The sequence below is a fragment of the Ursus maritimus genome, unplaced genomic scaffold, assembly GCF_017311325.1.
Source record: "Ursus maritimus isolate PB19 unplaced genomic scaffold, ASM1731132v1 scaffold_5, whole genome shotgun sequence".
NCBI classification, from domain to species: Eukaryota; Metazoa; Chordata; class Mammalia; order Carnivora; family Ursidae; genus Ursus; species Ursus maritimus.
Genome location: NW_024426663.1, coordinates 40,484,488 through 40,497,268, shown reverse-complemented (window position 1 = coordinate 40,497,268; position 12,781 = coordinate 40,484,488). Strand labels below are relative to the sequence as shown.

Sequence of the window (12,781 nt, the reverse complement as noted above, 5' to 3'; positions counted from 1 at the left end):
ATTTGATAAGTTAACTGTTTGCAGTTTTTTATAGCAAATTAAAATGGCATTTAAACCACTCTCCTAAGCTCATTTCAATAGTTGGAGTCTCTTGTTCGAACATCAATTTCAAGCTCAGTTCTGTTTCTCTCATATTGTAGCAGATGGTTTTAGTTACAGATAATCCATGATATTTCAACAAAGTGCACATCCCCTTTAGCAAGAGATCTATTTCACTTTAATTAAAATAATACTGAACATTACTGCATTTTGCTTAAGAGAGCAAATATTTGTAAAAGTTCATCTTCAGTTTTTGTGCATCTTGTACAGTGATATCTTCGGTCTTGTGAGGGCAGAGCTTTGTGTTGACAGTCTTCTTAGTGTTCTCTCTCCCGTCATCCTTCAGTGAGGTTTGAATTCGTCCTTGCCTTGGATTTATCACAAGCTTGTGTGCCCAATACGGCTGCACAGAAATTCTTCTTTTCCCTTACAGAGTCTCCATTCTATTTCAGGGAGATGAAGTAGCTGGATCACACCTCCTGTTTGAGCAATGTCACGAAACTGGAAAATACTGACCACAAATGGAAACTATAACTAGGAGGCAGGACAAAGGTGGCATGAATTTGAAATGAAACCCCTTAGGTGACCAGTCCAGAGGAATATGATTTCAACATGCCTGTAACAAAAAATTATGACATTAATAGATACAGGATTCTTAAAAATGTGTTGGAGTAGCGTTCTTGTGCGATAGTGTAAATGTGAAGAGCGGCACTAATTGTGTATCTGTACGTGTGTCGCACTCACAGAAAGACAAAAGAGGCCGTGGCGTTTTCTGTTCTAATCGCTCTCATTAGGACGTGGAATGGTGGGTTACTTTTCATTCTCTTTCTTTTGATTTCCAAATACCCCAGTGGGAGAGGAGGAGTACGTGTTTGTTTTTTTAAATCTGTTTTTCTTTATTCTTTTTCTTTCTCTTTTTCTCTTAACCAGAGCATATATGGGAATGTCAGTAGTACAGCAGCACAGCACAGGACAGGGCAGGTTTCCTCTGTCAGGCCCGAGGGCCTCCCTGCAGGGCCCCGGGAGCACCTGACCTTCCTCCAGGGAACCCCGGACGGTTGTGTTTCTTTGCTCTGCAGCGCGTTCTACCAGGTTTTGATTCTTTACATGGAGGAACCCTGAGCTGTTGAGAAATTGGGCTCGTCAGACAGCTTCGGCTCCGAGGCCCTCGGGAACTGAGGCTAGACAGATGGAAGGAAATCTTGGGCCGACTTTTCCACAGGGTGACTGTTCGAGAATCTCTTGTCAGAAGGGAGGCGGAAGCAGTTGTGTGGCTGCAGAGGAGACCGCAAAGCCTCGTGGTCACAGGTAAGAGGGACGTGTTTTGCCTCTTTAACCCAGTGTGGCTGCTCTGTGTCCCACAGCTGGCCCTGAAGGACCCGGTGCACACCGTGTCACTGCAGCAGTTCATCTACGAGAAGCTGAAGGCCCAGCAGGAGCTCCTGGGGGAGCAAGGCTTCCAGTCCCTCATGGAGACCGTGGACACAGAGATCGTCACGCAGCTACAGGAGTTTCTGCAGGGCTTCTGAGAGCACGTGAGCTGCGGCGGCCTCCCCTTCCTGAGGCCAGCCGAGGAGCCCAGCTGCCGTCTGTGTGAGAGCCTGCTGAGGCGGTGGAGAAGTCCCTGTGTGTGACAAAGAAGTGAAGACCAGGCATTTTGACTGCAAGATTGAGTGAATACATGTAAATCCCGCACAACTAAAATCACAAACCTACTCCTCAAAAGAATTTAATTTTATATTTCGGAGGGGCCCTGTGTTTACTAGATATAGATTTGATGACACTAGCTGCTTAGTTTTCTGTTAAGAGAGGAAACCGTGTGATTACCTTTTAATCATGTGCTCTTAACACTTGAGAAGATGAAGGTTCATGTCTGCGATGTCTTTCTGCAACCAGAATTAGTATTAATTTGGCTGCTTTATCCCTTTTTTAAGCTAATGAAACTGCAAGTTTGAAAGATGACAGAGCTGTTCAGATGATGCAATTAAAGAAATTTGTGCACCAGGCAAAAATATATAAATAGTGACAAATATATATTACTGAGGTTATCTTGCAAGGGAGTTGCTTTCATCTGACATAGAAAATGTGTTTTATCAAATGCTTTTATTTTCATTTTACTAATTTGATACAAGAAATTAGTAAAGGGATTTTTTTCTCGTTTTATTTTCAGTAATTACATTTAGTCTTTAAATGCGTATTGTAAGGCCCGCAGAAGGGAACCTGGGGTACTGCGGTATCGGGTGGGAGACCTCTGGTCGTGATTTGGCCCTAGCTCCTTCATTACTCCTGAGGGTCAGGAGCACTGTGAGCCCCGAGAAGCCCCGGGCAGCCCACAGACCCTCCTGTGCTATGACGTGGCTGTGACAGGCCACTCCGCACTTAACCCATCCCAGGTTCCTCACCACAGGGGGGCATCGGGGTCGCAGTATTATGGGTGCACCTCGGAGGACCCAGCAGCAGTCCCCAGGGTACCAACACTCACGTGACAAGTCTTCCTTATTCCTCCAACACGCAGTACCAAAAAAGGGGAAGAAGGAGAAAATAAAGCCTTACGTTGTTTTACTTGCCATTTGTTGTAAGGAACCTTTAAAGCATTTTTAAGGAAATACTCAAAAGCAAGGTTGGAAAATGTCTGATCTTTCTATAGAAAGTTGGGTACAGTATGTGACTGCAGGAAACCCACTGCCCCTTTGTAAGCTGTGGAACCCAAAATGTATGGAAATACTTGGTGTTTTCAGCAAGAGAAAGAAATATGGTCCAAATTAAATTTTCCAAAGATACCTTTGATTTGTCTGATTATTTTTCCTGCTCCACAAAAAATGAGTTTGTAAAAATTGCCCCGTGGATTTGAAAGGGTTGTTTTCTTTCATACTCTGGGTGTTGGCTGTGCCCTGGTAGGTGCTGGTGCTGTATGTAGCAAATCCTAGTTATTCTTCTTTAAGTTTCTCTTTTCATTTAAAGACGTAAAGCTTTCCTTTAATGTGATATTTCTTTATCATTTTTATTCAGTCCTCAAGACTGATCTAAGAAGAATAATTTCTTTTTATTGATGTAATTATTTTCATTTAGGGCACTATTCCCAGCGTTACCAGAAATTCCCAAATGTGCTCCAGTTTTTCAGTTATAGTAAGATAACTCATCTTTCCAGTTCCCGACAGATTTCATTATAGCTTTATAGTAAATATTACTAAAATAGCTACCTTGCAGAAACAGTCAAAAACTTACCTCAGGGGAAGAGTTTGGTTCATTTTTTTATATTGAAATATTTAAAATAGGCTTTAAGAGGGAACATTAAGTAACATTATTTAAGTAAGGGACATTAAGAAGGAAATGTTTAACAAAGCTCAGAAAAAAAAGTCACGTATCTTGAAATTTTAAGTGCTCAATTAGACATAAAATACAAGTATTGATTTATAGAATTCTGTTCATTAATGCAGCCTTATAGCAAACGTATTAAGCTTTGGACAAACGAGTTACCTCAGCCAGGCCTCTCGTTGAAATGTGGCTCCTGATACAAGGTAATGATCATTTCTATTCCATAAATACAGCTTCTTTTCTCTTTATGTTATGTTTCAGAGACTTCTCCCATTCCTCTCACAAAGGCCCATGTGGTCAACAATAACATTTCAAAGTTTTTATTATAAATGGTCCCGTGTCTTTCTCCTACTAGTCATCTTAGAGAAACCACATCATTACATGTTGAACACTCACGTTTATCATTTCCCTTGAAAAACCTTCACCTTAGATCTTTATTTTACCTATTCCTCTATTTAGGTTGTAATTGTTAAAGTTCCTGTTTTTGTGCCATGGTTCTATGTTAAATTCTGGGGTTAGAACAGGGTGCTTATACCTTATGAAATGTTATGCTTTGGTGGGAACTCATATTTGCCAACATGCTATTAAAAAATAGTGGTTCTAATGGAAACGTATGTTCTGGAGCAACAGGAGTGTGAGAGAAGGAGATCGTATACAAAAGAGAATGAGGCTGGCACTGTGTAATTTGTTATGTATTTAAAAACTACCCTGAAACAGCATAGTTTGGCGAGGTTATGTAGAAATCAGTGGCATGCTGGAACTGGGACGCTCTGATTTCAGACTCAGAGCTACTTGAAATTACTCTGACATACAGTACCATCAGTGAGATTCTGGAACTGTCAGAGCTCGACAGCCTCACAGCTAATCCCTTGTTCCACAAATTAAAACATGAGACTCGCCTACTAAGGGTAGTGGTCTTCTGCTCTACTTCTACAAACCTTATAAATCCCACACAAACAGAAACTTAGAAGTTGTTGGAGAAGTGATGAAGGAAAGACAAGAGGTACATGTCATGAAAAACACAAATACTTTCTTCCTTCAACTTATAAAAACATTTTAGTCTACAGAAGCATTGAGAGAATAGTATAATGACCAACAGCCCTTTATCTGGATTCACCAAATTGTTTAATTTTAACACATTCTCCATTCTTAAACACACACACACACACACACACGCTTACTCTTGCTGAGTCATACGGAAGTAGGATATAGACACTCCACCCGCACATAGTCCAGCATACCTCTAAGAATGGCATTTCTCTGTGTATCCACTAATATATTAGAAGGTTCACGCAATAATATACACAGTTCATACTCCAATTTTCCCCAGTGCCCCGAAGATGTCTTTTATATGCTGTCCATTAGTCTTATGATCCAGAATCCTTTGAATGTGTATTCGTTGCATTTGGTTGTTCAATTTTTAAACCTAGAATAGTCTTTTTTACATGTCATTGACTTTTTTGAAGAATCCCAAGTAGTCATCTAATAGAATATCGTTTACGGTCCAGGGTCCTAATTGTTTGCTCATAATTCGATGCAGTTAACATTGGTTGGCAATGAGACTGCATTGGTAACGTGGTCTACCTGCCTTGGCATCACGTCCAGAGGCACGTGACGTCAGCGTCACGTCATACTGGTCATACTGTAATGGTTAAAGTCAGCCAGTCCTCTCCATTATAAGGATAAGTTTTCAAAGAGAACCTTACAGTCCCAGAAATTTCCAGTGCTGGTTTTGTTTCTTTTGTTCTGTTTTGTTTTTACCCTAGAATTCTTAACCACTACTGACTTGCCTTTTCATTCACAAAAAGTTGTGCAATTTTATTTTAACCTTAGAAAGGTCTTGTACCTGTGGGTTTCATCAACCTTTTCAAGTTCTGAAAATCCGTTATTGCCCTGGCACACCTCCTAGCCAACGTCTATTTCTTTCCTATTCTTTTCCTCTTTCTCCCCTCTGTCCCCCAGTCCCTCATGTTTTTGAGAGGTATGTAGATCTTAGTGAATACCAGTATGACCCGAACTCACACACCACTAAAAATGAAGTAACAAAGGGAGGCGCTGTCTTCCTGTTTCTCATTTGGGTTTGTAAGCTGTTGGCCAAGAGGCAAAAATAGTTTTTATTTTATTTATTTATTTTTTCTTTAAAATGCTTTATCACATTTGGGCTGGACTTAAAAGGCAGAAACATGCCAGACTTAGAGTTTTCATTTTGTGTGGTTTAGGAAGAGAAGCAGTACATTATCAGCTGGCAAAATGGGGAGAGAAAAGAAAATAATCATTTCCTGAAATGTGCAGCTTTGATCTTAGTACTGTGACATCTGAAACAGCGGGTTAAAATCACCCTTTTCTCCTCAAAAAGTGCATTCTGTCGCAATCACATCCAAATTAGACCGAACCTGATGTCCTGTGAAGTGGTGTACAAACCAACCATCCAGCCGTGGAGGCTCAGACTCTTCCGCAGCCCCTGCTGTTGTCTGAGGAAGAGCTTTAGAGCCCTTGTGTGAATAACCTTAATACCGTGGAAAAGGCTATCACTATTAGTCAGAATTTCTCCATTTTTAGTTCTGAGCAGTTGAATTCCTGGCCTGAGGGACTCCTTAGGGTCAGAAACATTTGGATAAAATTCAAAACTGAGAGGCACTGACCATGTTTTCTCTTCAATTCTTTCTTACTCTAACAAATAGAGTCTCCAATTAGCCCAAGATCTTAACAAACAAGATTTGTTCTTCGTTCCAGCTAATGCCTGCATCCAACTTATTTGGGCCATTGGAATTTATTTAGTCAAGTGTGCTTTGAAGAACTGTCTAATCTGGGAAGGAATGTATCGATGTCTGGACATCCAGCCCTTTCTTCCTTCAAAATGAAGTATTGATTTTCATGCCACTTTAATTTCCCAGTAGGACAAAAATGGAATGGAAGTAACTGCTAGAACAGGTAGGAGTCCAGTGAGGCTTAGCACATTTCTATCTGTCTGGTACTGGGCACATGACTTTAAATTTGGAAATTGGCCTTGTGACTCGAAGTCTGCCAGTTGGGGATTTTTATTGCGAGGGGTTAGAGCAGGAAAGGTTGGAGATGAGACTGTGAGTAGACCTTCAAGTGAGCTTTTTAATATTTCTCAGTAGCTTTAACCCGAAGCAAGATCAGTATCTCATTTCAGAAGGGGCAGGTCATTTTCCCAGTGTGCTCTAGGCTAGCTCCAGAGTGACTTTTTCTTTTTCCTTTTTTAATGAACTGCAATTTAAGCAGTGATCTAGAAGGGCAAAACTTTTTGATTGACAAGTAAGTTGTAGCTCATAACCGCATACACTGACCTCAGAAGTGTACTGACAGCCAGGGAAGGAAAGTCTATAGACAGATCTGGAGGTGATCACTAAGTATGAGCTCTGTTTAGGAAAGGAAAGCAGCTTGGTTTATTTCCTTTTTGGATTAAAGGGCGTGTATCTTGTCCTGTCTCTGGCGATGAAATCAATACCGTGAAATGGTCTTTTCCTTTCAGCCTGGTGTTCTTTACTCAGCACGATGCATGAAGAAATGGGGAACCAGGTGAGCAACATTTTAAGTTCCCTATCTAATAAGTCTAGTAATTCTAACATCTGTGTCACTTTTTATTATACTTGATAGATAAGCCTGCTAAAGGCAAACTCACAGTACGGAAATAGGAAAGCCTAAATTTAATGAAGTAATAGATTAGGGAATTGATTATTTCAATTATACCTTACAAAAGCTCCTCCTTGCAGATATCACTCCTTGTAGATAGAGTTAAAGGAAGGTTGGCTATTTACTTATTTTGCTTCATTTTTTTTTTTTCTTTTTGCCGTAGAATTTAGAGCAGGAAGGGAGTAAGAAATGACTGTCTTAACTTTATTATTTCACACATGAAGAAATGGGCCCAGAAGGTGAGGCATACAGCCTAGTGTTCCTGGTGCCTCCTCCAATGTATTCTAATTTGAATTACATATATTATATAATACATATAATATATTTACAAGTTAGTGGTTGCCTCTGTTTATACTGTACCTATTTAATGTACCTTCAGATAACACTGTTCTTCATACGTAGTGTGTGTGCTGTACTTACCTTTCAGCAGAGCATTCCCAGTTCCTCCCCACCCTTCTGATGTTGCTATCACTTGTCTCGTCCATATTCTATAATCACCAGTACGTTGCTACCTTATAGATCAATTAAAAATTTAAAACTCAAGATTTGATTTTACCTTCATTTATTTCCGCTATCCTTTCTTCATGTAGATCCAAATTTGTGACCTATATAATATTCCTTTTAACATTTTTTGTTTTGTAGGACAGGTCTTCAGGCGATAAATTCTCGCAGTTTTTGCTTGTCTGAGAAAGTATCTCCAGATTTTGAAGGATATCTTGCTGCATATAGAATTCTAAGTTGGTGGGGTTTTTTTCTTTCAGTGCTTTAAATATTTCATTTTATTGTCTTCTTGCTTCCATGGTTTCTGAAGAGAAGCTCACTGTTACTCTTTAAGATTCTTTTTAAAAATTATTTTTATTTAAATTCAATTAATTCACATATAATGTATTATTAGTTTCAGAGGTAGAGGTCAGTGATTTATCAGTCTTATATAATACCCAGTGCTCATTATATCCCATGCCCTCCTTAATGTCCATTACCCAGTTACCCCATCCTCCCACCCACCTCCACTCCCCCTCCAGCAACCCCTCGTTTGTTTCCTATGATTAAGAGTCTCTTATGGTTTGTCTCCCTCTCTGATTTCATCTTGTTTTATTTTTCCTTCTCTTCCCCTATGATCCTCTGTTTTGTTTCTTGAAGTCCACACATGAGTGAGATCATATGGTAATCTTTCTCTGATTGACTTATTTCACTTAGCATAATACCGTCTAGTTCCATCCATGTCATTGCAAATGGCAAGCTTGCTTGCTTTTTTTGGCTGAGTAGTAGTCCAGTGTATATATATACCACATCTTCTTTATCCACTCATCTGTTGATGGACACCTGGACTCATTCCATAGTTTGGCTAATTGTGGACATCGCTGCTATAAACAATTTGGGGTAAATCCCAAGTGGTGTAATTACTGGATCATAGGGTAGCTCTATTTTCAACTTTTTGAGTAACCTCCATACTGTTTTCCAGAGTGGCTGCACCAGCTTGCATTCCCACCAGCCCTTTAAGAGGGTTCCCCTTTTCTCCATCCTCACCAACAACTGTTGATTCCTGACTTGTTAATTTTAGCCATTCTGACCAGTGTAAGGTGGTATCTCATTGTGGTTTTGATTTGTATTTCCTTGATGCCAAGTGATGTGGAGCATTTTTTCATGTGTCTGTTGGCCATTTGTATGTTTTTGGAGAAATGTCTGTTCACGTCTTCTGCCCATTTCTTGATTGGATTATTCTTTGGGTGTTGAGTTTGATAAATTCTTTTTTTTTTAATGATTTTTTTATTATATTATGTTAGTCACCATACTGTATGATAAGTTCTTTATAGATCTTGGATACTAGCCCTTTATCTGATATGTCATTTGCAAATATCTTCTCCCATTCTGTCCAATGTCTTTGGTTTTGTTGACTGTTTCCTTTGCTGTGCAAAAGCTTTTTATCTTGATGAAGTCCCAATAGTTCATTTTTGCCTTTGTTTCCCTTGCCTTCGGAGACCTGTCTAGCAAGAGGTTGCTGTGGTCGAGGTCACAGGGCTTGCTGCCCATGTTCTCCTCTAGGACTTTGTTGGATTCTTGTCTCACATTAGGTCTTTCATCCATTTTGAGTCTATTTTTGTGTATGGTGTAAGAAAATGATCCAGTTTCATTCTTCTGCATGTGGCTGTCCAATTTTTGCAACATCATTTGTTGAAGAGACTGTCTTTTTTCCATTGGATATTCTTTCCTGCTTTGTTGAAGATTAGTTGACCATAGAGTTGAGGGTCCATATCTGGGTTCTCTATTCTGTTCTATTGATCTGTGTGTCTGTTTTTGTGCCAGTACCGTGCTGTCTTGATGATGACAGCTTCGTAATAGAGCTTGAAGGCCACTGTTATTCTTAGCCTTATTCCTCTCTCTATAGGGATTCCTCTGCAGGCAGAATGGTTTTCCCTCCCTCCCTCTGACTTCTTTCAAGATAATTTCTCTTTGTCTTTGGTTTTTTGCAGGTTGAACATGATACACCTGGATGTCTTTTTTGTTTTATGTCTGTTCAATGTTTTTAATTTCTAGCATTCACTTTTGATTCTTTCTTAGAATTTCCATTGCTCTACTTACATTACCCATCTGTTTTTTGTCTAGTTTTTTCTTTAGAGCCCTCAACATGTTAATGATGGTCACTTTAACTTCCCTATCTGATAATTCTGTGTCATATATGAGTCTCATTTTGATACTTGATTGAGATCTTCGCTAATTTCTTTTTGATCACAGAACTTGATCTGTGTGTTTTGTTTGCCTTTTAACATGCCTTGTAATTTTTTATTGAAAGTTGGACATACTATATGGGGTAATAGGAACTGAGATAAGGGGCACCTGGATGGCTCAGTTGGTTAAACATCTGCCTTTGGCTCAGGTCATGATCCCAGGATCCTGGGATCAAGCCCCCCATGGGGCTCCCTGCTCAACAGGGAGTGTGCTTCTCCCTCTTCCTCCGCCTGCCACTCTGCCTACTTGTGTTCTCTTTCTGTCTCTCTGTCAAATAAATAAATAAAATCTTAAAAAAGAAAAAAAAAGAAACTGAGATAAATAATTGTCCAGTGTGAGCTTTTATGTTAATCTAGCTAAGAGTTAGGCTGTGATTAATGTTTGGTGTAGCTCGTGGTATTGTGGGTCTCAAATTCTGGGGTTCTTGTTTTGTTTCCCTTCTTTGGGCTTCCCTAAGTACTCCTCCATACAGAAAGCCTGTATCTTACAGCTCTTTCAACAATCCACCATCACACTGGAGCCCTGTTGGTGTAGTTCCAAAGTGTGTGGAGAAGAGAGTGTTCTCCAGTCTTAGGATTAAACCTCGAGTCTCTTAGTGAGCTTGAGTTTCTGGCCTACGACCCTTCACATGTGTTTCTTCTTGGATAGCTTATTCCCATGAGCATGCTACGAAGACACACACACGAGGTGTGTCTTTCTACAATGTCAGCTTTATTCAGTCATAAAGCGAAGTTAAATCACAATGATAAAGCAGGTTCAGTGACAGTTCACCATGCAGTTAAACTTGGCTTCTTACACAGCACATAGAGCAGGACAGAAGACAAGCTACACGACAAACAAGCTAACAGAAGGGCGCAGGAAGTGAACGAACCAAACGTGAAGTCAGTCTGTGGGGGTGCAGTTGACATGAGGCCTCCGTCTGGTCGAGTCAGCTCTCGGCACTGACTGCTTCTTCGGTTACAGCAGCGAAGGCTCTCGGTTCTGTTCAGAGATCCATTGGGCAGAACCTTCGGTGGCTGTTGTCTTTTTTAAGTGGTCGGACATCGAGGGGTCAGGTCTGAAGAGTCAGTGTTTGCTGCCAAAATCCTTCCCTTTTTAAAGGGATTTCTTCAGTTTGGGGTCCCTGCAGACCTCCTCCAGTTCTGGTTATCAGTTCTGGGGCGTTAGCTGACATGGGTCCGGCGACATTTTCCAGCGGCAGTACCTTAACTGCCCGCGTCATTGCTTGACTCAGGCCCCTGCTTGACATGAGAGACTCCATTTTGCTCTCTACACTTCCCCATCCCTGAAGGTGAGACAGGAAGGCTAGCAGGGGCTGGAGTGAGAGGAATGCCACTCTCTCACAACTTCAGGACAAAGCCTTGCTAAAGTGCTTCCCCGGGGAGTAGGCCTGTGTTATGGAGAAGGCTCTCTGGCATGTTTCACAAACATTACCTTTCCCATCCACCTGCCAGAGCCATGAAGAAATCTTTGTCTGATCTTCCCCCACGAGACAGTGGTGGGGCTCCTGGAGGTAATGCCCACCAAAGCAAGAGGCTTTCCCGGAGACGGTGTCCCCCAGTCGTAATGCTGCCACTCTCTGGCTCCGGCACTCCTTACGCAGACAGTTGGTCCTGCATGCTCAGTTCTCTGAGGAGTCCAAAAAAAGTCACTGATTTTCAGTTTGTCCTGTGTTTTACTATAAGGAACGGAATGATGACTTCCAGGCCCTTAACGTGGGAGAGCTGGAGCAGTTGGTCGAGTGTATTCTCCGTACGGTCTTCCGTTATATAAGTAACCTAAAAGATGAACATTAAAAAAAGGAAGGTTCCTCAAAAGACTAGCAATTTTGTCCCTGAAATAATTCAGAAATAGCAGTTGAAAAACTGTTAAAACACCGGAGAAATCTTTTGAGCAAATTATATGCTCAGTTGCTTTTTAATTACATTTTTTCCTCACTGTAAAAGCAATGTGTGTTCACGGTAAACAGTTAAAAATACAAGGAGGTATATGGGAGGAAATATAAATTGTCCATAATCTTGCTCCCTAGAAATAACCAGTTGACATTTTGCTGTATCTTGTTTTATTTTTCTTCGCTATGATAGAAACACCTGCCCCCCAAATTGGGATCATACTAGTGTCCTTTTGCTAGTCTGCTGCCCTTTTAATTATTAAGTGTTCTATTTAACCATTTTCTCATCATTTAAATATTCTCTTAAAAATTTGTATTTAGTATCTGCATAAAAAATTCCCTGTGAGGACGTATCAAAATTTGATTATCTATTTGAACATAGTACTGTGGTGAACATCCTTGTTCATAAACGCCTGTGTACATGTCTTAAAATTGCCTTAAAATTACTAGAAACAGAATTACTAGGTGAAGAGCTATTGAGAAAATTCTAATATGCTTTTGGATGGAAAAGGTTTTCTCCCCTGAATTTAGCCCCAGGGGGATGTTATCTCTGACCCTGCCTGTGGCGGTGTTAGCAGGGACTATTTTGTGACATTTGAGTGTGACATTCTGAGAAATAGAGTACACAGGAAAGAAGATGAGCTTTATAATCAGACAAGCTGGATGAGTCTTTGATTATCTACTACTTAAGTAATTTAATTTTCCCCAGCTTCTTAATTTTTCTCATTTGAAAAATGGGAATAATTGCTTCCTTTCCAGGTGGTCGTGAAAATTAAATATTCACTCAACTTTCATTGAACAAATTATTGAGTGCCTGCCTGTGACGTATGCTGGGTGCTAAGGATACAGTGATAGAAGCGCGTAAGACTGTTTTTGTTCTGAGTTTTCTGTCTACTGGGAAAGACACCTATCAAATAAGCCTGCAAATAAATGTAAAAACGGAGGCGTGGCCTTGAGCTCTGAGGGCGTCTGATAGGCAGGTCTGGCCTCGGCAGTTACAGAAGGCTAAGTCTCTGTGGAGGTGATGATGGCAGGGAGGTGAGAAGAATGAGGAGGTGACATGGCATGGAGTGTGGGACGACGGTGAGTGTTCTTGTCAGAGGAGCAATGTAGAAAAAGGCTCCGTGGCAGCGTGAAGGAGGGAGCCCATGG

The 12,781-nt window shown here is 40.7% G+C and overlaps 1 protein-coding gene across 1 annotated transcript in view; it reads left to right on the top strand.

Annotated features, from left to right (window-relative positions):
• IPO11 (importin 11) overlaps positions 1 to 2,819 on the top strand; it is a 203,463-nt gene extending 200,644 nt beyond the window's left edge. Inside the window, exon 30 of the mRNA XM_008691374.2 lies at positions 1,404 to 2,819. Within this exon, the coding sequence (XP_008689596.1) occupies positions 1,404 to 1,568 (165 nt within the window). The 3' untranslated portion in view covers positions 1,569 to 2,819. The remainder of the gene's footprint in view (positions 1 to 1,403) is intronic.
• Positions 2,820 to 12,781: the final 9,962 nt, after the last annotated feature.